General features: G+C 42.7%; 1 protein-coding gene across 5 annotated transcripts in view; it reads right to left on the bottom strand.

The window, feature by feature from the left end:
- LOC135217341 (uncharacterized) overlaps positions 1–26,331 on the bottom strand; it is an 84,950-nt gene that overhangs the window by 48,327 nt on the left and 10,292 nt on the right. For 2 of the 5 annotated variants that reach the window (XM_064253147.1, XM_064253148.1), the window contains exon 2: positions 19,214–21,769. The exons of 2 other annotated variants lie outside the window; for them this stretch is intronic. In XM_064253147.1, the coding sequence (XP_064109217.1) occupies positions 21,124–21,750 (627 nt within the window). In that variant the 5' untranslated portion in view covers positions 21,751–21,769 and the 3' untranslated portion in view covers positions 19,214–21,123. Of the gene's footprint in view, positions 1–19,212; positions 21,770–26,331 lie in introns of those variants that run through there. One more of the 5 variants, XM_064253150.1, reaches the window with a different exon arrangement.

Genomic DNA, 26,331 nt, shown 5'->3' with positions numbered 1-26,331 from the left:
TGCAATGGAAGACCAATGGTGAAGATCTAAAGACAGTTTGCCAGCACCTGCACCTACTAGGAGGCTTGGAATGGGTGAAGTTCTAAAATACCTGTGGCAAACTGAATTTCAGGATGGTGTACAGTCTAAAATCTTTAAACGACTTTTTTTTCTGATGAATATGTCACACCCATAGTTCAATTTTGTCAAGAAAAGGGCCTTACAAAATTCTAAAAACACATTGTGATCAGCAACCCATTACGTATGTATATGCCAGCACCTCCAATGTATTTAGGTTTCCCGACACTTAACTTTTAGGTCTTTCAAATGAGAAACCCATGTCATCCTATGGTCAAAAGTTAATTCTAAGAATCGGGTTACCTCTACACATAGGATTCGCTGGCCTCTGATGTACTACCTACATATCTGGGTCTGGATGCACTCCACTTACATGACAAAAGTGCACTATAACAGTTTTATTGGAAGAAAATTTAGAACCATTCAGATCTGACAAACAAATAATTTTGCTCATCACCAGTTTCCTTTCAAACCATTGCCATTCGTTTCCCTGAAAATGAAATAGGTCATCTACAAAAATTGTGGGTAAAATGTCATGGGGGATAACAGAGGATATCCCATTGATGGCTAGGGCAAATGTCATACTCAGCACATTACTTTTGGGGAACTCCTTGCTGGCATTTCTTCTCAGATAGGGTGTCACCTACTCTGATTTGGAAAAATCTACATTCCAAAAATAAATACCCGTTCGAATTAAATAGGAAAAATTCCTCCCATCTCTTTTAAGGTATACCATGCCTTCCAGGCACTTATGTCCATGTGCCTTTGTTACCACATCTCAAAATAGCTCACATGATGCTGCTTTGACAAATGCTTCACATATGGAGGACTCAAGACAGATCAGAACTTCAGTGGTGGGTATTCTATGGAAGCTACACTGGGTAGGTGATAAAATACCTTTCTCCTTCAGTACCATACAATACCAGTCTAGTGTTTACCATCTAAAATTCCCAGTTTCTTCCGGTAAAAACATGATTGTTGTTGCAGTATTGATTCCCAGCAGTTCAGGAACTGTCTTGTTATCATGAGACATTTCCTGATCAGAACTTACATCCGTTTGTTGAGACACAAAATGTTCTTCTGCCTCAGTATTTGCCCCTCAAATTGGAAAAAGTAGTTTCATTAGCTAAGGAGTGACCTATGGGAGAAACTGTTAAGAGTTAGTTTTAGATCAGCTACCTGCTGCTTTTCCACCATCGAATGCTGAAGTCTCAGTTCCAGTTTCTTAGGAACGGGTCAAGCAGACCTCGGTGTCAAAGCCCTCTTCTCAGATTGTTTATTGCTAGGATAATAAAAGTTGTTGATGTTTCTGTGTTGATGAATCAACCACTGGTGTTGAACCAGATGAAGTGACAGCCACAACTTCCTCCTTTCAGTGACTGCCTTATGTAAGAAGTTAGCTTCCTTATTATTTTCTTGAAATCGATGAAACATAGCATTGTGAGGGGAGGAAAACTTTGGTCAGGCATTTCACCTTCATTTGCACTCAATTCACTCAGGCTGTTTAGACAGGTTTCAAGGATATAAGGCAGAACTTGGGAAATGAACCCTCATCCAAAAATACTTCCTTATTCTGGCACCCCACATATGGGGAGAATGAAAGCTGCTCTTGTTATACAAGGTCCCTTCAAAATCTTGAGGTAGCTTTGGATACGGTCTCAGCATTATTTTTGCTCTTAAATCCTTTGAAAGGAGATTTGTCCAAACAGGGAAGGTAGTTTTAACTCAAGTAGAATTAAATTCACTTATTAGGAAATTGTTTAAAACAATGGAGATCCTCTTATTCACGGACGCGTCTATGGAAGGTACTGATGTTTATTTTCATTAACTTGTTTCCTTGGCCCAAAAGACTGCTGAAGACAAGGAAGTGTTGGACTTTTTTTGGTGTTTGGATGAGGAAGTAAAGAATGCATTGGGTGAGAGTTCTCATACATAGGTACAGTATACCAATTTGGTTCTGAAGAAGTGGAAGTATTTGTCATCTTATTTTGTGAAGTCTGTAACAGACAAAGAGGGTTTTTTCTTTTTCAACCTCCATTAGGTAAGATCTTAGGAAGCCTGGTCTTCTGTCACCCATAGATAAGACTCATGCCTTCTACTTCAGCAGGAATGTCTCATTTTTTATGATTCAAATAAATTTTCTTTTAGGTGAATGAAGACGTTTCTTCAAAGGATCCATGTCAATTAAGGAGGTTCTCAAGTCAGTAAAATGAAGTTCCCTGCCCTCAGTTGCTGGAAAGGGAAAGCTTTTCCATTTCTGGGAAGTGTGTAGGGATCTGGGTGCAGATCCCTGGGTTCTGGAGGTGATGAGGGCAGGTTACTTGATTCTGTTTGTAATTCCTCCTATGCTGTCAGCCTTCTAAGGACTTTCTCTCTGTACCTTCACAATTAGAAGTCCCACATCCTTCAATTAGAGATCCTGAGCATTCTATAAAGAGATTATAGAGAAGGTTGTATAGCCTGGCCCAAGCTTCTACAAATGCCCTTTTCTAGTCTCCAAAGTCACCAGGAGTTGGAGACCTATTCTGTGGCTGGAGGTCTCCAGATTAAATACCTTTGTAAGGCTGACACAGTTTTCCATGGGGTTAATTAGTCCACTACTAGCATCCATTTGGAGAAAAGACTGGGTGATACCAATATACTATACATTATATTTATATATATATATATATATATATATATATATATATATATATATATATATATATATATATATATATATATATATATATATATATATATATACATGATATATATATATATATATATATATATATATATATAAAATATATATATATATATATGTATATATATATATATATATATATATATATATAATATATATATATATATATATATATTATATATATATATATTTATATCTATATGATATATATTAGGATGCATATTTTTCACATCCCATCAAGATGGCATACACAAAAATCTGAGATTTATGTTCTGGAAGTTTTCCAGTTCAAGGCAATGTGTTTTGGCCTAAGCTCAACTCCCCAGATTCTCATAAGGGTTTTTGCTTCTCTAGGAAGGCAAGCCCATCTCTTGAACATCAAGATGATGCTATAATACTCAAGACTAATGGCTGATTCTGGCTCCCACATTCAAAGGCATTCAGAGGGAAAGACAAATGATTCTAAGTCTAGCTCAGTTGTTGGGGGTTAGCAATAAATTTTTCAGAGTTGACTGTTTCTCCTTCACATGAAATTACTTATCTCGGTATGGCCATCAACAGACTTCCGAGGTTATTCCTGTGATGAAGGGGGTACATTCTTTTCTGTCAACACCTGAAGAATTTCAGGCTTTTGAACTGTGCCTACAAAGCAAGTGGTTGTCCCCATAAGGGCACGTGTCTTCTTTGGAGAAACATATCAGGGCTAAGGGTGAGGTTCTCGCAGTTTTTTTTTCTGAAACAGAATTTGGATCTGTCATGCAGTACAAACTTCAAAATTCAAGTGATGATGCAATGCAGTGCTACCCTAATGCTAGTCTCCTGCATTTTAATACATTTTTATCTATTCATTAATTAAATTTTCTTTTTAATGAGTGAGACTTTCCCCCCTTTAACTTTTTTTACTTCATAATAGGCACCACATTCTTAGGAAGCTTGAATTTTAAGTCAATCGCCCCTGTGGGCTTGTTCCATATGACTAGGGTTCATCTGAATAATAATAATAATAATAATAATAATAATAATAATAATAATAATATTTCGGAAGGAGAACGGCGTGCTGCCTAATGGCGCCCTCCTGGGCGTGGCACGAGATTCTTTTACAGGCGCATCGTCGTCATGCCGATGTAAATCCCAGGGCATCCTTGGGCGGGGCATACATATCGGTAGACAACGTTGGACTGCTTTAGGGGGTCTCCTATACGCAGGGAGGGGTTGTTCTTCATCAGAAGGTCCTTCGTACGCTGATTCTTGTAGTAAATAAATGAGGGACACTCTCTTCCCTTCCTCCATAGGGCAGACGTGTTCCTCTTGTTATTTTCTTGATGGCTGTTTTGTCCTCCTTGTATTGGTGGTGCAAGAAGGCTTTGTAGAAAAGTTTTATATCCTCCGGGGGTGGAATGTTCCTTTTCTCTTCCTCCGTCATGTGCCACTTGTCAAGGGCAGCTCATGTTTCTCGGTTTACGAGCTTATTATTATTAATAATTATTATATATATATCTGTCAGGTAAGTATGAACAAACTTTATTGTATCATGACAATATCATTTTGTTCATGACACTTACCTGCCAGATATATATATAGCTGAATCCCACCATTGGAGGTGGGAAGGGACAGAATAGAAGGATTTTGGAAACATTTCACATGCAGATGATTGACATCTTGGTTCCCTACCTGTTAGCATAGCTGACTTCGTGATTACTGTCACCCAAGCCTGCTTCTGCTTAACTAGAATTTCCAGCTGGATAGTTCCAGATGATCTGTCAACGGGAGCGTGACCACAATGTGACTAGACCATATTGACCATACTGAAGACAACGAAGCATAATAAATGCCACCTAACCTAGCCTCATTAAAGTTAGTCCCATAACTTTCAGGCTAATTAAAGGGAAGACCGCCTCAAGCGGCCAACCCTACGACCGTAAAAAAACAAACCCATAATTAAAATCACACACATCCATTTTCTAAAGGATGGGGTTCGTATTGCTTCTCGTCCCCAATACTGTATCCGCGGAAATAAAGTATGGTCCAAGCGAGTAGCAATTCTCATATGTCGCCTTCACATCTCTGAGGTAGTGTGAAGCAAACACAGAGTTGCTTCGCCAAAATGTGGCACCCAGGATATCACTGAGTGCCATATTTTTCTGAAAAGCCACCGAAGTAGCTACCGCTCTAACCTCGTGAGCATTAACTTTTAGCAGTTTAAGATCACCATCCGTGCAGGATGAATGAGCTTCCCTGATGGTGTTTTTCAAGAGAACGCCAGTGCGTTTTTAGACATTGGTAATTCCGGCCTCTTGACCGCAACCACAGGTTGTCTGACGGGCCTCTACATTGTTTGGTCTTTTCCAGATAAAATTTGAGAGCTCTGACAGGGCACAAAAACTCTCTCCGGCTCTCGTCCGACGAACTCTGATAACCCGTTGATATCAAAGCTTTTAGGCCAGGGGTTGGATGGGTTTTCGTTCTTCGCTAAGAACGATGGGGCTCAGCGAACACACCGCATTGTATTCTCTGAAACCCACATGTTTACTCATAGCTTGGATTTCGCTAACCCTCTTAGCTGTTGCCAAAGCGGTTAGGAAAATAGCTTTCCTAGTTACATCTTTCAAAGAGGCAGCGTGCATAGGCTCAAATGGGGCTGACATTAAAAACTTTAAGACAACATCTAAATTCCATGAGGGAATCTTGTCTCGTGGAGCTTTTGATGTTTCAAAGGACCTCAATAGATCGTGAAGACTTTATCTATCAACGGTCGAAAGACCGTTGATAGCATACTTTTGTAGCCTTTAATCGTTGACACTGAAAGTTTGTCAATCTCTCTAAGATGTAAGAGAAAATCAGCAATCTGGCTCACAGAGGTCGTGGAGGAGGAAATATTTTTCCTTCTACACCAACCTCTGAAGACAGCCCACTTCGATTGGTAGACAGCTTGGGAAGATGTTCTTCTAGCGCTGGCAATAGCTCTTGCCACCGATCTTGAAAAACCTCTCGCTCTGGCCAACTTTTGGATAGTCTGAATGCAGTCAGACTCAGAGCGGAGAGGTTTCCGTGATACCTCTCGAAGTGGGGCTGTCTGAGTAGATCGATTTTTTCTGGAAGTGTCCTTGGGAAATCTACCAGAAATGACATGGCCTCTGTGAACCAGTCGCTTGCAGGCCAAAAGGGGGCGATCAACGTCATTCTTGCTCCTTCCGACGCCGCAAACTTCCTTATTACCTCTCCCAGGAGTTTGAATGGAGGAAAGGCGTAGAGATCCATCCCCTTCCAATTCCAAAGCATGGCGTCTATTTGCTATTGCTCCTGGGTCTAGAACCGGAGAGCAGTAAATAGGAAGCTCTTCGTTTTTGCTGTCGCGAAGAGGTCTACCAGTGGGCGTCCCCAAAGTTTCCACAACTCCTTGCAGATCTCTGGATGGAGAGTCCATTCGTTTGGAAGCATTTGATGTTGACGGCTGAGGAGATCCGCACGAACGTTCTGCTGTCTGAAACGAACCTCGTTAGAATCGTTACATTTCTCAGCTTCGCCCAAAGTAAGGTTTCCCTCGTTATCCTGAACAGGGAGCGAGATAGAGTTCCTCCCTGTTTTTTGAGATATGCGAGCGCGTGGTGTTGTCCGAGTTGACTTGTACAATTCGTCCCACAATCCTTGACTCGAAGCATTCTTGAAGTGCCAAACGAATCGCCTCTAGCTCCTTGAGGTTTATGTGCCAGGACCTCTGTTCCCTCCAGAGGCCTGACACTTCTTCCTCCCCCGTGTTGCTCCCCAGCCAGTCATGGACGCGTCTGAGAACAACACTAGGTCTGGGCTCAGAACTTTGAGGGACATCCCTTCCGATAGCTTGACGGGATCGGACCACCACTTCAAATGCTCTTTGATCGATTGAGGGATTCTCAAAATCTCGTCTAGGTCTTTCTTGTTCTTCCAGTTGTCTGCTAGGAAAAACTGAAGCTGTCTGAGGTGCAGCCTTCCCAGAGAAACAAATTTCTCCAGCGAGGAAATGGTCCCCAGCAGACTCATCCATTTCCCTCGCCGAGCATATTTCCTTCTCTAAGAAGACCGATACTTTCTCTAAGCATTTTAGCTGACGTTCTATGGATGGAAATGCTTGGAAAAGCCACTGAATCCATCTGAATCCCCAGATACACGATGGACTGTGTGGGAATCAGATGGGACTTCTCGAAGTTGACCAGAAGGCCCAGGTCCTTCGTCAGCTGTAATGTCGTATGTAGGTCCTCCAGACACTGTTCCTTTGACGTGGACCGGATCAGCCAATCGTCTAAATAGAGTGAGACTCTTATCTTTGAGAGATGGAGCCATCTTGCTACATTTCGCATCAGAAGCGTGAATATCATAGGGGCTGTACTCAGCCCGAAACAGAGAGCTCTGAATTGGAAGACCTGTCCTTTCAGAACGAATCTGAGGAACTTCCTGGACCGAGGATGTATCGGAACATGGAAATAGGCATCTTGGAGATCCAAGGACACCATCCAATCTCCTGGTCTCAGGGAAGCTAAAACAGACTGTGCAGTTTCCATCTTGAATTTTGTTTTCCTTACAAAAAGATTCAGCCTGCTTACGTCTAGGACAGGTCTCCATCCTCCCGAGTGCTTCGGAACAAGGAAAAGCCTGTTGTAGAAGCCTGGAGAGTTCCGTGACACGACTCTTTCTACTGCTCTCTTTTCCAACATCTGATCCAAAAGGTCTAATAAGATCTGTTGCTTTGAATCCTGATAAGAGGGCGAAAGGTCTATTGGTTCTATGCTTAATGGTGGTTTCGATAGAAACGGGATTTTGTAACCTTTCTCGATCACTTCGAGTGACCAAGAGTTCGCCCCTCTTATCCTCCATGCTTCGGCGAATAGAGCGAGTTTTCGCCCCGACTGGTGTCTGGAGGGCCGAAAAGTCATTTCTTTCCCCTGGTTTTTGAGGGGGCTCTGCCCCTAGGGAAACTCCTCCCTCGAGCAGCAGCTCTTGAAGAGGCTCTTCCACGAAAGGGCTTATAATTCTTCCTAGAAGCTTGCGTGGTTCTTGAAGACATCTGATCAGCAGGACTTTTCGAAGACCGAGACAATAAGTCCTGCGTCGCTCGTTCTTGGAGATTTACTGATAAATCCTTTACCATCGATTGTGGAAAAAGATGAGCAGAAAAGGGAGCGAAGAACAACAATTCTGCTTTTTGCGCTGGCGACACTGACTTAGCTGTGAAGCTACAGAAGAGTGCGCGTTTCTTCAGGCTCCGAACGACGCAAATGTGATGCCAGTTCGTCGGAGCCATCTCTTACTGCTCTGTCCATGCATGACAAAATACTCGCTAAGTCCTCCAATGAGATGGAATCTGGGCTTCTAGACTGAACATCCAAGACGCCCAAACACCAATCTAGAAAGTTAAAAACTTCCAAAGTTTTTATAAAGGCCTTTGAGATGGTGATCTATCTCCGACATTGTCCACGAAACTTTCGCTGATGCCAGGTAAGATCTTCTAGGAGCTTCCACTAAGTTGGCGAAATCCCCTTGTGCGGAAGCGGGGATTCTCAAACCTGCTTCCTCTTCTGTCTCGTACCACTTCCCCCGATCTTCCACTAAGCCCTTGTGGGGGGCAAGTGCAAAAGAAGTCTTGCCCTTTGTCTTTTTGGATTCCATCCAGTCATGGATTCTTTTAAAAGAAAACCCTTTTAGTCGAGAGCGAGGTGGCCATTTTGACAAAATTTGGAGTCTTCCTTGCCTTCGAAGAGGTTAGTTGCGAAGGTGGAGAGAGAGGAACTGGAGCTCGGAACTTCTCGGGCAAACAAATCTTTTAAAAGACAAGTCAAAGTCTTATAATCCAGAGGATGAGGTTGTAGGATCCTCCTCCTCTTCCGAACAGCCTCGCTTGACGATTTATTTTCTAATGGAGACATAGCCTTATTCTGCATTGAACGAGAAGAAACCAAAGTTTCACCTCCCTTTCGAACCGTAGGTTTTGTGTTTGAAATCAATTTTGAAGAGGAGAGTCTGCTATGTTCTCCTAACCTTGACTTTCGCTGCCGAATTTTCCAAACTGACGTCATACGATTTCTCTTGACGAGCACTGATATTGTAGTTCCTACTACCTTGAAGCATATGGCGCTTAACCTTCTGACTAGCGACCTTTGTTCTTTTCTTCTCAGAGTGACTTTATGCATCGGATGCCTAGCGCCCTCAAAGCGTCCTCATTTGCGTCCTGGAAGCGTCCTCATTTGCGTCCTGGGAAAGCGTCCTCATTTGCGTCCTGTAAAAGCGTCCTTCATTTGCGTCCTGGAAAGCGTCCTCATTTGCGTCCTGGAACGCGTACTGATATGAAAGACGATGAGCGTCCTTACTAGCACTACGCCTCGCGTCCTCAAAAACGTCCTCATATTCATCTTCATATCCTTCTTCTGAACTAATACCTATCGTGCGTCTGAAGTCTCTCCAGCCGACGTTTCCGACCCCGAGCGTCCCGAGAAGCGTCCTTACGAGCGTCCTGGTTAGCAAAGCGTTTGTTTGTTGAATATTCTCTTCCTGTAAGTCAAGATCAATTCCTCCCAATTTTATTTCTGAGCGATCCTTCTGAACGTTCTTCGACTCTGGGAAAAGACGACGGCGGCCGCCTGTGCGGCACCTATTGTCTTTTTCTTTACCGCCAATACTTCTAGAGACTCTCTCAGCAGGACTGCTTGCGCGTTCTGATGAGTCGATGAGGTCTAGAAGGCGACGGATCAGACGAAGACGAAGAACGAAGAGAAGCCGCAGGAGAAAACGTCTAGATTTCTTGACGGGTAGCCAAAGATCTTTTTTACGACTACGTGATCTTTCTCTTTCTTGGCGAAAAACGTATCCAACTGTTGACGAATCGCTTCGAGAGTCTTTTTTGATGGTGAAGAACCATATGAATGAAATGAACCTTTGAGAAGATGGGCGAGGGGACGCCTTCTTCCTTCTCTCCGGACTCGAATCAGGACGCTCAGAAAGCGTCCTAAATCTCTTGTGCGGGATACTGTCTTCGAAGTCTTCCGGAGAAGACCGAAGCGTAAAATCGAGGCGGAGGACGCTCTCTATCTCCCGATGAAGCGTCCTCTTCCATCATACCTTTCCTAAGAGGGCAAGAAAGACGATGGCCGCCAGTACGAGTCCTTACGTCTTCCTTACCACTCTCCCTTGGAGAGGCTGCGTACTCCTTCCGTAAGACCTTTCCTAAGAGGGCTAGAAAGACGATGGCCGCCAGTGCGACGTCTTACGTCCTTCCTTACCACTCTCACTTGGAGAGGCTGCGTACTCTTCCGTAAGACCTTTCCTAAGAGGGCGAGAAAGACGATGGTCGCTTGTGCGACACCTTACGTCTTCCTTACCACTCTCAGTCGGAGAGGTCTTCCGAGATTCCCACCCACGGTGAGGTGAGGACGTCTCGGAGGAAGAGAAGCATTCCTTCAAAGTTCGAGCTTGCGCGCGATCTTTGGCAGCCTGGGATGCGTCTTCAGGATCTGCCGAAGGGACGCCAGACCGGTGTTTAATTCCCGTAACCCTCCTTCGGTCCTTCGACAGTTCCCATTCCCTGTGTTCTGGGAGGTTACCGACAGAGGTCTCAACCTGGAGGCATTATAGGACCGATCTGACGCCCCCTCCACTTCACTAGGGGCACTAACATTATCACTACACTTTTGCACATTAGATTGTAGCACTTTCATTTTCGATTCAAGGTTCCGAATCGATTCTAAAATGGTAGAAAGGGCATTCCCTTCTGTAACAATCACTTCCTTATCTGAAGGAGAAATTATAGGGTTATGCGTAACATGTTCTACATTTATGTTAGATTGAGCAACCTTACTTTGACTTTTAACAGAAGCACTCCTGGAGGAAGACCTCCTAATTCTGTCACGCTCAAGTCTACGAATGTAAGATTCATACGCCTTCCATTCGACATCAGTCAACACTTCACATTCTTTGCACCTATCATCCAACAAGCAAACATGCCCTCTACAATTCACACACACTGTGTGAGGATCTACCGAGGCTTTTGGTAGCCTCACCTTACAGTCTTCTACACCACACACCCTGAAACTAGTAGAACTAGATCCAGACATCTCAATTCTAAGAAAAATCAAAGCCAAAATCAAAATCCAAACCACAATAGCGTATGCCAAATCACTAAGCCAAGTCCGAAACCAAAAGACAATCCAAATACTCAAGTGACAAATGAAGTTTTCGAAATCCTAAGCGGAGGTCTGTAAACAGATGTTTACCGACCGGCGACAGAAGAAAATCTAAATATAAAACATGGGGAATGGTTCCCCGGGTATCCGGCCTCCCAGCGGCGGAATGGATGAATAACCACCTAGACCGACCACTGCGTTTGCCGGGAGTTTTGAAATTCTGTCGGTCGTCAGAGAATACAGCTATATATATATCTGGCAGGTAAGTGTCATGAACAAAATCTCAATTTAGACAAAGTCCAAGGTTCGTAGCATTGGTGTAAACTGTTGTAGTTAGCTTCTGATTCGTCTTCATGACAAGGACGTTGAGGAAGGGGAGCTGATCATTGCTGCTGTACTCGACGGTGAAGTTGAGTGCGCTGTGACACAGAACTGCTGTCGAAGTGCTTCTACCTCATCCTCAGAGTCGGCTTGTACGATGTCATCGATATAGTGTCTGTATGTGCGGGGACATCTATGTTCAGAGAAGACCCTTTCTTCCATGTAGAAGTTAGTGAAGAGGATTCCTAAGGGGGACCCCATCGCTACGCCATTCTTTTGGCGGCACATCTGTCCTCGGTGGATATCTTCGTACAGATATCCAGCAGGGTTCTTAACAAGTCTTCTGGGATGTTTGGGGGTCTTATATTGGGATTCCTATATACCCATTCCATGATGATCCCTATCATCTCGTTGACTGGGATGTTGGTGAATAGGGATTCAACATCTAAGGACGCCATGGTTCCCGCACCGGAGTAGTCGTGGATCTTCAAAAATTCCACCGATGAGGTGAGGCAGTACCTGGAGGGGATATATGGAGTAAGAATTTTATTAAGGCGTTCGGCCAAGGCGTAAGTCGGGGCAGGCGTTTGGCTGATGATCGGGCCCTCCCTCCCGACGAAAGTACCAGCGCACATGAAACAAACAACACCGGATGTGAAGCACATTATGAGAATACCAGGGGTGATGTCACTCAGGTAGAAGCCATTCAAGAGGCTCCCAGTGATATTCCCCGCCTGAGAAGGTCCACAAGACTCGAAAACGCTCCCCATATGAGTCTCCTTTCCAGGAACCAATGTAAACTCGACCTGCCGGAGAGGTTCTCCAAACTGTACTCGTGAGCCCGCAACATCATGATATAAGGAGATGGACTCACCTCAGGAATTCAGTCCCTCAGCAGTCATCGCTAGATAACGTCCCGTGGATCAGGACAAAACGTCGCGTTGGAGAGAGAGAGAGAGAGAGAACTGTATAAGCAATAATAAACCAAAATGACTTAACCAAATTTTTCCATGCCCTTGGTGCGTTACTTACCAGTCTAAGCAACGAGAAAGCCGTCATAAGAAAAATAGAGAAGACTCTACAAAATTAATAGTGCTGAAGCAGCAACCATTTTTAACAATAATAATAATAATAACCACTTATTTCAGTTTTCTTCTGAAGATGGAAAAAAACCCCCGCAAAATTACCGAGTAAAAAATAATATGAAAATACCAGTAAACAAGTTATACTCAGGAATCTTGTGGGTTTCTTTTTCCAATAATAACAATAATAATATGATATTGTTATGATACAATAAAGTTTGTTCATACTTACCTGGCAGATATATATATAGCTGTATTTTCTGAAGTCCGACAGAATTTTAAAAAACCTCCGGCACACGCAGTGGTCGGCCAGGTGGTTAGTACCCATTCCCACCGCTGGGAGGCGGGTATCAGGAACCATTCCCGTTTTCTATTCATAATTTTTATTTCCACTGTCCCCTGAGGGGAGGTGGGTGGGTACTTGATTATATATATCTGCCAGGTAAGTATGAACAAACTTTATTGTATCATAACAATATCATTTTGTTCATGAAACTTACCTGTCAGATATATATATAGCTGAATCCCACCGTTGGAGGTGGGAAGGGACCAAGAATAGAGGATTTTGGGAAACAATGCATGCAGATGATTTACATCTTGGTTCCACCTGTTAGCATAGCTGGCTTCGTGGTTATTGCCACGTAAGTCTGCTTGTGCTACTAGAGTTGCCAGCGAGGTAGAGACCTATATAGCTGGTGCACTCCAGATGATCTGTCAACAGGGGCGAGACCACGACGTGACTAGACCATATTGACCATACCATGAGGGCTAAGAAGTAAAATAAATATATATATATATACATCACCACCTGACCAACCTAGCCAAAGTTAAGGTGTTTTAACTATGGCTTAAGAGTTAAGAAGTCGCCATTGGCGGCGACTCAATAACTAAATTAAGAGCTCTTCCTAACCATTTTCTACAGGATAGGATGAGTGGTACTTCTTGCCCCCAAGATTGTGTCTGCAAGACACGTATGGCCCTAGCGAGCAGCAGATCTCATATGCCGTCTTCACATCCCGCAAGGAAGTGTGAAGCGAACACAGAGTTGCTTCGCTAAAACCGTGGTACTCAGTATGATACTGAGTGCCATGCTCTGTTGCAAAAATGCTCCGAGGCCGGCCCCGCCCTCACCTCGTGAGCATTCAGATTCAAAAAGATTTCAATCTTTGGGTGCAAAACACAATTGAAGGAGCCTTTTTGAAAGAAGCCCTTAACACTAAAGCCAGGGTGTTCTTTGATATGGGCAAGTCTGGTCTTTTTCGGAACACTGCAGATTGTCCGAAGGACTTCAAACTCTTAGTTTTGTGTAGATAAAACTTGAGAGACCCGACAGGGCACAGGACTCTCTCTGGCTCTTGCCCAATAACTTTTGCCATCCCTTGATTCCAAGCTCCTGGCCCAAGGACTAGACGGGTTTCCATTCTTAGGCCACAACGGAAGGTTTAGCGAACACACCGCATTGTGTTCCCTAAAGCCAAAACTCTGACGATGGCTTAAAAACCTCACTAACCCTCTTTGTCGTATCTAGATGGTTAGTTAGAAAATAGGCCTTTCTGGTCACGTGCAATAAGTTAACCAAAAGGAGAGGTTCGAAATGCTTTGACATCAAGAACTTCAGACTACGTCTAAGTTCCATATAGAAAGCTTCGATCTGGACATGCACAGTCAGTCCCGTCTGTACTAAAGTCAGGTGACCCGACCAGTTGACCAGTCAGCGAATCAAGGACAGCAAGCTGTACCCTGAAGACCATAAGGCACTATTCTTCGCTGAAGGATGAGTGTCTGGACTGCCTGGGCGATTCAAGCTAAGCAAACCTTGGGGGGTGTATTAACGCAACCCAACGTCGTTAGCGAATCAACTCCTGAGCAACTCCTGACTCGAGCTTCTGGTGCCAGGAGAAATGAGCGAGGAGCAAAAAGGCGATTCAGTCCCGAAGGACGAATGCCTGACAGTCCATCCTGGTCTCATGTAAAACGATCATCGGGGGTGTATAAACGCAACCGACTTCGTCAACAAGAAACTCAGGGCTACTATATGTCGCCTGATCTCGCACGAGTGTCTGACTCCGAGAAAACAGGCGAGACAAAAAGTAGATGGTGAGAGAGTTTTGAGATTCCACAGAACTCAAAGATCGTGAAGGGCTTTGTTGTTTGACAGAAGCAAATCTCTGAGCGCAAAGGCCATCAACAACATATTTGCGTATTCTTTAATAGTTGTGACTGCCAGCTTATCCCATTCTTCAAACGGAAAGGGAAGATGGTAATCTTATGCTGTCAACATCTCGATAGTCTGAACGTGGTCAGACTCAGAGCGGAGAGGTTATAGTACCTTTCGTGTTAGAGTAGACCGACTCTCTCGGAAAAGGTTCCTTGGAAAGTGAACTAGGAAGGACGTGACCTCTGTGAATCTAGGATCTTTGAAGGCCAACATGGGGCGATCAGCGTCATTTGTCTCTCCCCTGTGACGTCATAAATCATCTATTACATTTCCTAAGCATTTGAAAAAGGGGAAAAGAGACTAAACATCCATCCCCGCTCAATATCATAGGATGGCGTTTAATGGTACCGCTCCCGGATCGAGAATAAGGGAGCAGAGAAGAAGAAGCCTCTTCGTCCTCAACATAGCATAGAGATGAATGAAAGGACGTCCCTAAAGTCTCCACAACTCTCAACATACTTCTAAAAAAAAAGATTCCACTCGGAAGTCAGTAGTTGCTGCCGTCGATCGAGACGATTCGTACGGACTTTTGCAATCCTGTAACGAACCTCTAGAGGATCGTTACATTCTACGTCTGTTGTTATAATAGGCTCTTTCTCGTAAACCCGAACAGGGACCGAGAGAAGATACTTCCTAAAATATGAGAGAGCTGTGGAAGATCAGAGTTGATATGGACCACTGGTTCCAAAAACTCGTTTCGAGGACTGGAGGGACGACCGAATTGCTTCCACTTCTTTCAGATTATGATCCAGGACATCTGAAACCCTCTCCAGATGTCCGGCACCTTCTTTCTATCACCTTAGGTGATACTTGACGCACTGAGAGATGTTCAGAATCATTCCTAGATCTCGAATAAAATTTCAGTTTCCCGGTAGGAAAAACATGTATAGAGGTCTGAATTGCAGTCTATTCAGGGAAACAAACTTCTTTAGGAAGGAAATGGTCCCCAGCAAGCTCATCCATTCCCTCACACAGTATGTTTACTTCCCTAATAAGGCTGCGCTTTACCTAAGCAGGAGAGCATATAATAGTGCAATGTTGCAGTAGACTCGTAGTCCTATACCGTGCAGTAACGAGCAAGCACCGAAAGGAGTAAGAGATATCTCTGTTGAACATAGTAAGGCAAAACGAATGCAATGTTTATTCATTCATGTAAGAAATCCCCTCAATCTTAGGCTAAAGTCCGTGATTGTAGGGCAGAGATACAGTTAGTCAGTCAATCCCGCAGGAGAGACGTAACCGCCAGCACAGAGATACGGTTAGTCAGTCAATCCCGCAGGAGAGAGAGACGTAACCTATCGCGCATGACAACGCACGACTCCGGCGGCACGAGCTGGTACTGGCTCGGTTGGACTGGAGGACAGTCACAGCAGCAGCTTACGACCGTCGTCTCTTAACTTTATGCCTGGGTTGCCAGCTACCCTATTCTACGAAGAAATAGGTCCGTTATTTATGAGCAGAAAGGGACTCTCAAGCTGGTATATTTAAGCGAAACAGAAAACGCTTAATATATAGATGCGTTTGTGTCATCATAACACTACCATACAACGGTAAAAGATAAATCGGAAACTCCTGGAAGGCTGCAGGGAGTAACGATTAAATGTCCTTAAAATAATAGACAATAGACCTCTCGGTTGCCATCCGAAGAGGTAACTACAGCAAGCGTATATGACTTGAACCAACCAGTAGTAAAATAATGCAAGGCAAAATATGAAATTATATTACAATAAAGTTTGTTCATACTCACCTGGCAGACAATATAGCTGAATTCGGAAATACAGCTACATACATATCTGACAGGTAAGTTTCATGAACAAAACTTAGAGAATCGAAGCAGACAGCTCAAGCTTCTTATGTTATTGGACATAAGCGTTCATTGACGTAGTCTACAAGTCTTTCTTGTACGAGTCTGCGTATGACAAATGAGAGCTCTTCCGAATCTTAGTCAATAAGAGCTTATCCGCTTACGCAATATAAAGTTAATGAGATGTTTGTCAATGAGAACTAACCCATTTACGGGACAAAGAGATATTTTGTCAATGAGGGGATACCCACTTACTTGACAAAACGATAGTATATTGTCAATGGGGGAAAGTCACTGAATTGACAAAACGTAATCCAGGAAGTCGAGCATTTTATTTTTCCAATTCCCGTCTCAAACGAGGAAGGGACAAGAATCCTGTTAAGAGACTGGGCTTACGGCAGGTAGAACGACGATGTTCAATTCGGCAGCGCAGTCCCGACTAGGAACTAACAAAATCTATCATCTGAAAAACCCTTTCAGATGTGGCAAAGGAAGTCCTGTCTTGCGCTTTCCTGAAGAGCATCCTTTTGATGAGTGCCTTTGCAAGAATCCTACTGAACATTGCCGAGAGTCCTGACGTGCAGGACGTCGAGCTTTTACATAACCCGTAACTGCCTTATCGCAAAGTCTAGACTGCGGTAGAGCAAACGAGATCTTCCCTTGAGCTTTCCTTAACTCCATCCACCTTTGCGAAAAGCAATATAATACTGACAGAGACCTCTTGAATTCACGAAACCCGAGGTCTTGCTGGGTTTCAAAGACGAAGTTGTCTGTTCACTTTAAGCTTCCTCCGAAGCACTGCTTACTTCACATTCTTTGCATGTGAGGTATAAGGTATCACCGAAGGTAGAGGTAAAAATTCTTGAGGCCCAAATCGTAAACAAGAGCTTGAAGAGTTCAACAGAAACGTTCAGCCAGGCGACACACCTGGCGTGCGCTGGTGCGCGCTCGGCGTCCACTGGTGCGCGCTTGGCGTGCACCCGCGCGCTCCTGGCGTCCCGTCCAAGCCGAGCGTCAAAAGAAGCATGCAGAAAAGCGTCACGCTCCTGACAGGCGTCAAAACAAGCGAGAGAAACTGCCTTCAGGGAAGAGCGAGATACATCTCGGAGAGAAATCCGACTGCATGAAGCAGTATCAGGAGAAGGGTTGATCGTGTGAGAATACGAGGGGCGAGGGAACGCCTTCTTATTCTCACAGTAACAAAGCTCAGACGTCCGCTCTCAAAAGTGTCCTGCTACTAAGACTTCCTTTTCATATTTCTCGGTGGAAAGACGTACACGTGATCATGCGACGTTCGCCTTCTTACTTCTCACTGAAACGCATAACGAGAGAGAGAGGACGTGAAGCGTCCTCTTCTATAAAGCTTCTATTTAGAGGGCGCGAGTCCTTCCGAAAGCTCCAACCCCTGCGCGGGGAGGACGCTTCGGAGGACGAGAAGCAATCCTTCAGGATTCGTGCACGTGCACGCACTTTAGCAGTCTGGGGATTTTCATCAGAAACTGCCGAAGGCACGCCAAATCGGTGGGGGTTCCTCGTAACCCTCCTTCGGCTTTCGACATGCTCTCTCCCCGGGTCCTGGGAGTCAAGCAGAGGTCCCGGCCTAGAGGCGAAATAAGGCCGATCTGACGCACCCTCCACTACACAAGGGGCCCTGTCACTCCACTTAGCCACGTCACTATTGCTCTCTAAAGCAAGCACTTTCGATTCTAAGTTACAAATCGAAAGAGTATTAGAGAAAGGGCAATAACCTCTACAGACACTTTTAGGGCCCGAAGGCAACATTACAGGCTTAGGAGAAACAATAACAGAAGTAGCACTCTTCACAACAATGAAGGAGAGCGATCACCTCTTGCAGACATATTCATAACCCGTAGGCCATACTACAGGGTTAGGCAAAATAAAGTCTACAGGAAGGTTAGCAGGATCACTACCCTGACTTTTGTTTACTGATTAATTGCATACATACGAATCATACGTCTTCCTTCCGGAATTAGACATGTTTACTGATTAATTGCGTACATACGAATCATACGTCTTCCTTACGGAATTAGACAAAGTCTCACACTCCTTACATGACAAATCTCAACAAAGAAGGAAGACCCATACCCCTCGTGCATACCAAGTGCGGATCTACCGAAGCTTTCGGTAGCCACACCCTATCTTTGCAGACAACACCCTCTGAAACTAGCCTAACTAGATTCAGATATCTTATGCAAAAATGAATCAAATTCAAATCAATTTAAGATAGCGTATGCCTAGCCACAAATCCAAGTAAATAAATTAAAAGACAATTAGGATACTTAGCGGCAATGAAGTTTCCAAAATCCTAAGACGGAGGTACTGAAAACAGGTGTTTTCAGTACCGGCGACAGAAAAATTATGAATAGAAAACGGGAATGGTTCCTGATACCCGCCTCCCAGCGGCGGGAATGGGTACTAACCACCTGGCCGACCACTGCGTGTGCCGGAGGTTTTTTAAAATTCTGTCGGACTTCAGAAAATACAGCTATTTATATATCTGACAGGTAAGTTTCATGAACAAAAATAATAATAATGGTAATAATATCTGAAGCACCAAGGGAGGGCATAATCCAAGTCTCTCATTCAACTGACACAACAGACTCTTTATGGACAGGGAGCAGGATCACCTTACAGCGAAGGAGTATAACTTTCATCAGGGAGTGTGCAGCAGGCTGTAAAAGCCCACTCAGCACTCCCTTACCCACCAGTTAATGACTTTGTTACCAATTTCATCGACTGCTCCAGCTTGCACTGAAGATGCTCCTATACAAAGGCTATGATTTGTATTTCCATAGAAACAAATTATGATAGCCACAAAAGGACAATAATTAGCCCCGTATTAACTTAAAACTTTTATTCGCAAAGTAATTTAATACATTTACAACTTGCAAAATTGGTGCAAATATTAAAATTTTAAATAATCTTAAAAATTTTAAATAAATTTCATCAATAAATTGAAGAAATATATGAAATAGAATACAAAATTTGAAATACATCAACAAAAGCTAAACAGACATGAATTTGGTTTTAATTAGGACTATAATGGGCTACAATAATCATATCACAAATCATATTTTTATATATCATAATCATAGTTGTAAATCTTATTCAGTTCTATATCAACATAAAGGGGTATACTAAATATAACAATATTACACAGATTTTTATGTGGTACTTGAATGATATCAGTTCATTTCAACATTAGTAATTCATATGCAGTCACTGGCCATTTAAAGGCACATATTCTACTTTGGAAAACATACAGGAATGATAAAGTAAGTGCACCATCTTATTTATAAGGTTGTTTTTGCCTTGGCTTTCAAAATACATCTCAGAAGAATAATCAGACAGCAAGTCATTCTCTCCCCCTCTCCCTCTCCTCGAAAGTACTATCTGGTCATTTCTTTGTTTTTGTTCATTTTCTCTCCTTTAAATTAGCCCATGGAGTACACACTTCATAAAAAAAATTCAGGACAACTTTTCCTATCAAATACTTGCTGGTTTACTATAGGGTAACTACAACTTTATTCCTCATAAATCAGTAGAAGCTGAACTTTGTAAGTACCAGTAATGCCTGTTATTTGTGCTGATAAAACACCTGTGTACATATGCACATGCTCCTGACCCCTAGGTACAATCAACATTATAACTAAAACATTTTCATGTCACCTTTGCCCAGTGAGGTTCAGCTTATGTGAAATGAATTTTCTCAACTCTCTCTGTCTGAATATCTGTTATGTCTACATCTTCATCTTTTCCCTTTTTCCTGAATCTTCATACTGCTACTTCCATATCTAGCGCCTTTCTGACCAACTGTTCTTCATATCTTTCACATATCGAAACCACTTCAATCTGTTGGGACCATAGTCTTCGTCAAAGCCCATAAACACCACATCTCTATCAATTCCTTATCTCACCATATGCTGCACACAGATCTTGACATTCTAGTATCACTCCTTTTCAAAATGTCCATGTTTCTACTGTACTGATTAGCAAAGGCCCTACATATCGAACTTCGTATTGTAATGCTTTATCTATCAACAGAACACTTTTCATTTATGAGAAGTCTCCCTCCATGTCATCCATGCTGTAGCTACTCTCTCTCTCACTACTCTCTCACTAACTGTTTAGTCCACTGTGTTCACAAGGTAACCAAAACGCTCTACTTCTTCTATATTCTACCACAGGTACCATCATCTACAGGATTTTTTTTGTAAGTGTGATACAGGGATTAAACATTAAGAAATAAAAATTGATTATAATTATTGAACTAATTCTTAACTGGACAAACACATTTGACAGATACAAATACCATCCACTGTTTGTGGTGAGCTTTGAAGGCCAAGGTAACACCAATTATGTATAGAAAATTTACCTTTAAAACCTGTATCTAATGCCAATAAAAATAAAGCAACTGGAATGTTATGAATTTATAGCATGCAAATTTAAATTAACAAAATAGCCCCACCTAAAAAAGACAAATATACTTATCCACCTTAACAGTGCATAGAAAATGTAGCTCTGCTGAGTAGTAGTTACTTACAATGAGCGTGACAAGTTAGACTTTTCCACTTCACTGTACTTGGCATCACAGATCAAAACACTAAGATGCAAAACCATTAATTTAACCAAGAGTCAGTTCTAATTTTGCTTGCAGCTTTATTTCCACCTCATATCAGTAATTACATCTCAAGTTAACTTAAGGTAAAAATTGCCTAAAAGTATAGATAAGTTTATTTAAGTGGCATAATTGCCTAAAAATACAGATAATTTAAAATACAGTATACCTAGATGCTTATATTTTCAACCTCGCCAAACATTGCCGCATCAAGCGAAGCACAAATTTTAAGGTCTAACTCTTTGGTTAAATGCTGAAGTAAATATTCTAATGGCTCCTTTAAACATATTCTGCTCTTAACACTAATTTCGAAAAAGCCCATGTTGAACTTCAAAGGGTAAGTAATACTTTTACTTTTGACTTTTCTCTCCTTGACATCAATTTTATTGGCACAGAGCACAACTGGAATGCCTTCACAAACTCTCATAATATCTTTGTGCCAAAGTGGGACATTTTTATAGGTCACACGAGAAGTCACATCACAAAATATGATAGCAGCATCTGCATTCTCATAGTACGCATCTCGTAAAGGTCCTAGTTTTTCCTGCCCTGCTGTATCCCATAGACTAATAATGCTTTCTCCATGAGATGTATGTACAATAATTTCTGTCTTTTCAACACCCATGGTGGCTATGTATTCATGCCTGAAACCTTCACACTGCAATCGTGAGACATAGCTGGATTTTCCTGTCCCTCCATCACCTACAATAGCAATTTTATATCTTCCTGGTTTCATACAGCTGCTGGAATCTGGCAATTCACCTACATCATCTAAAAACTGTTTCTCTGTTGCCATGACAAGTCTAGTGGGTTCACTGCAACAGAAAAAAAGAGGGGAAGAAGTTGGAGAATCAGAGCTGACAAAATGATATTTTTATAAAATAATGTTTTGTATATGCTTACCCAGTAATTATATAGCTAAGAGCTTCCTACCTATGGCAGCCTAACAATTGAAAATTCACGCTAGCACTAGTTTCGGTTATGGTGTAGTTGGAATGCCCCGCCCACTACCGGGAGTATATATAGGTAACAACCTGGCAGAGAGCTTCAATTTGTTTTGTACTCTACTGGCCATGTGAAGGGAGGTGGGTGGGCTCTGATTATATAATTACTGGTTAGTATAGTAGTATACAAAACCTTATTTTATTATAAAAATATCATTTTTGTATATGGAACTTACCCAGCAATTATATAGCTGATTCCACATTCAAAAGGGAGTGGGAATCATGGACGGACAAGCTCCATCTTAATACATTGCGTATAGTGTAATGAAACTGAAATAAAAGATTGCCAGAATAAAACGATATGCTTGTTGTTGTTGTTGTTTCCTTACCTGGCAAGCGAGCACTGCAGATAATTACTGCCTCCGGTCGGTGCTCCACTTGACCCGTAGAGTACCTGGTTGTCTAGCCCAGAGTCGCCTCTACATGAGTGGGGGCTTTGGAGTCAGGAAGTACAACCGTGCTTCGCAAAGCTACGAAAGGTGCCCTTGCCCTGGGCGAGGACCAGAATAAAACAAAAAAAACACTACACTACACTACACCACAACCATAAAAAACTGTTCTAACCCAACCATTACAAAAGGAACTGGTGGGCACTCTAAGCCACAAATGTGCCTCCAGGTTTCCCAACAAACATCATACCTCCTCTCCCAACACCATACCAGCTGCAGCAATCAGTCCTAATGTGTTACAGTTCTCGAAGATAGTTTCTACATCCTTTAGGTGGTGTGAAGCAAATACTGATCTACACTTCCAGAATGTTGCTTGCACAAGTTTAGTAAATGACACGTCTGAATGCAAGAGGAGTCGCAACCGCTCTCACTTCATGAGCCTTGACCTTCTTAGTGACCAAATTGTCTTCTCAAATTTTAGCAGCTTCTGAAATCACATTTCTTAAAAAAACAGATAATGCATTCTTCAAGAGCGGACGAGACAGATTCCTGACCGAGCACCAAAGGGGATCCGAAGAACCCATAACCTTTTCTGTTCTTTGAAGGTAATATCTCAAGGCCCTGACTGGACATAACCGCTTTTCCTCTTCCTTAGGCTTGAGAATATCCGTCAAATTCTTGATAGTGAACGAGGGTGGCCACGGATTAAATGGGCCCTCATTTTTTGCCAGAAATCACAAAGAGAAGGAACATACTGCATCTCCTTGCTTGGATTTCACTAATACGCTTTTCTGTCGCCAAAGCCACTAAAAATATGATTTTCCTTGTCAGGTCCCTGAGAGAGGCCGACTAAATAGGTTCAAAAGGTGGCCCTAAAATCCATTTCAATACCACATCTAAATTCTAAGAAATGGTATCATAACTCACTTGTTTCATGATATCCAAAGATTTAATAAGGTCACTTAAATCTTGATTTGATGACAAATCCAGTCCTCTAAACTTAAAAACTGAACTAAGCATAGCTCTATAGCCTTTGAATGTAGATATTGAAAACTTCCTGGACTTCCTCAAGCAGAGAAGGAAGTCAGCTATTTGACTCATAGAAGTTTCAGAAGAGGACACTTTTTATCTGTTCACCACTCTCTGAAGGTAGACCACTTAGATTGGTATGCGTACTTTATTAGATGAAGGATGTCTGCATTGGGCGATAGCCTTTGCAACTGCTTTAGGAAACCCTTTCGACCTAACAAGGCTCTCGACAGTCTGTACCCTATCAGAGCCAGAGCTGACAATCCAAAATGGAACTTCTGAAAATTAGGTTGTCTGAGAAGACACTGTTTTTGAGGTAATTGCCTAAGGAAGTCGACTAATACTAGTTGCATCAAGTCTGGGAACCACTCTTTCCCTGGCCAAAAGGGGCCACTAGAGTCATTGTGTTTTGGTGAGAATCTAACTTGTTTATGACCTCCCTGATCATACTGAGGGGAGGGAAGGCATAACGTTCAAACCGGTCCAATCTTGCAGCATCACATCCATCCTCCAGGCGACAGGGTCCGGGACCGGTGAACAGAATCTTGGGAGTTTGTGGTTTTTCGAAGTTGCAAAGAAGTCTATTAAAGGTCGACCCCACAGCCTCAAAAACGTCCTCGCACACTCTTTAATCTAAAGTTCACTCTGTTGGAAGGACCTGATTCTGGCAACTTAGACCATCAGCTAAGACATTCATCTTCCCTTGGATGAAGCGAGTCAGCAATGACACCTGATTCTTATCTGCCCAAAGGAGAAGTTCCTGAGCCACTTGAAAATGGGAAAAGAAATGTGTTCCTCCTTGCTTCCTGACATGTGACAGAGCCATTGACTTGGAGTGTATAGTCACTGTTTTCCCTCAAATTATGGGGGGAAAAGGCTCGCAGACCAAGAAAAATTGCTCTTAACTCCTTTACATTGATGTGGGAACTTCTGAACTACTCCAGCCATGTTCCCAACACCTCCCTGTTCCCCAGGTGAGCTCCCCAGCCTAGGTTCTGAGGCATCGGGAAACAAGCCTAGGTCTGGGCTCAATGGAAGTAGACTTCCCCTCTTGAAGTCTTTCTTCTGACGACCACCATTGAATGTCTTGCTTGACATCTGATGTCATCATCAGAATGTGAGTCTTGAGAAGTTATCTTGCTCCAATTCACTTTTATAAAAAATTGAAGTGACCTCATATGGCGCCTCCCTAGTTTCACAAACTTTTCAGCTGAGGCCAGTGTTCCCAGAAGACTCATCCATTGAGCTGCCGAGCATTCCTGAAGGGACAAAAACTGTCTGACAGAGGGGGTAAGATCCCAGATCCAGACAGTTCCTGAGTATCAAAGCTGACGCTGCTAAGCGGAGGTAGATAATATCATTACTTCCCAGTGCAACAGTCTCTTGAGGGCTACATTCTCCTTAGGTGTATCATCAACCAGAATCAAAACAAAAGAAAGCAAATGGCAGTTGGGCAGAGAAGGACAGAGACGTCTTCACATGATGGCAGCCAAAAGCAATGTGGATTGCAAAGCAATGAGGGGCGGCAGGGCTTCTCCTCTATGGTCGGTAGGTAAAGTTGAATGGCCGTTCCAGGTTGCGTCAGCAAGCTAAATCCTATGTAAAGACCGAAGGTTTGTAAAGGCAGTCCCCAGTTTTTGGTAGGGGTTCTGTTCCCAACAGCAGGACAATAACAGAAACTTGCCAATAATAGCGCCAATAACCAGCGATCAGGTCCGCTGTTAAGTGGGGATCGGCACAAATTGGTGCTGAAAATCGTTATCGTCATTGCTAGATAAGTTCCATAAAACCGGATTGTCAATAACCGAGGCCACAGTTAACTGGGGACTGCCTGGATTTGTGCAGGAACAAATACATAGTACGTATACCCAAAACTACCCCCAATTCTTAAATTTATCTTATAAAAATTAATATCTGATACTGGTTAATGATAAGTACATTAACAGTGCATTAATCCAAAACAATAGCCAGACTCACTTCCTAAATTTGTTGTAGTATAATAAGACTGGTTGAGTAAATGTCAAAACAGAACACAAACTGATATATATTGTTGTATTTCAATTTAAATACCAATTAGAAATTATAATACCACGGCAATTGTGTACTGCTTTAGGATGATAAAGCTAGCCTACAGCATCATATTGAAACTACCACTTTTAGCTACTTAACATGCCTAGATTAGTGTAAAAAAAAAGAGAAAAAAAATGGGGTAATGATATTAGTGAATTTTAAATAAAATGGTATCTGGTTGTCAGTCTACAAATGTATCAACGTAAGTAAGGAAACTCTCTTAAGAGGTGGCAGCCAAGAATGGAAGTGAGAGGGAGGAATTTCTAGAAGAATCTGGCAGCTTCCCCAGTGGAGTACAACCCTCCCTGCCATGCCAGGAAAAATCATTTGTCCTTCCTGTTTCCCAAACTTTTCCCACTGAGAACAAGACCAAAGGGAAAAATTAAGTGTTTTTCCCAGCAAAAAGAACAATATTATGTAGGTAGCCTATGCTGAGGTGAGACATGACACAAACTCATGGTTGTCCATGTCATTCTCAACAGTACTGATTTCATTTCTTTTCCATTTGAGAAAAATATGGCTATCTGGATACAACACAAAACAAAGAACATACCATTCTGAAAATAAAAACAAGAACATTAGCAAGCTACTCATCCAAATCCAACATCCACATGAAAGAGAAGAGTGATGCATCTAATATCATAGCAGCTGACAGAAAAGTGACCGGATAGTATGGGTACAGTAGGGGTATACCCCACTCCTCCCAGCTTTCCACTAAGGTATAGGCTACCCCTGTTTCCAAGTCCTATGCCTGTTTCACATATGGGCTCTAAGAAAGATGACAGTTTTCATACCGGGGAGTGTGTAGAAAAATGGGACAAGTTCTCCAGATGTAAATAAACCTAACCTTTCCTAGAATGCCAGGTCCTGACCTAACCACAACTT

Source organism: Macrobrachium nipponense, chromosome 7 (assembly GCF_015104395.2).
Source record: "Macrobrachium nipponense isolate FS-2020 chromosome 7, ASM1510439v2, whole genome shotgun sequence".
Lineage (NCBI taxonomy): Eukaryota > Metazoa > Arthropoda > Malacostraca > Decapoda > Palaemonidae > Macrobrachium > Macrobrachium nipponense.
Note: the sequence above shows the minus strand (reverse complement) of the source record. Positions and strands in the feature narration are given on the sequence as shown.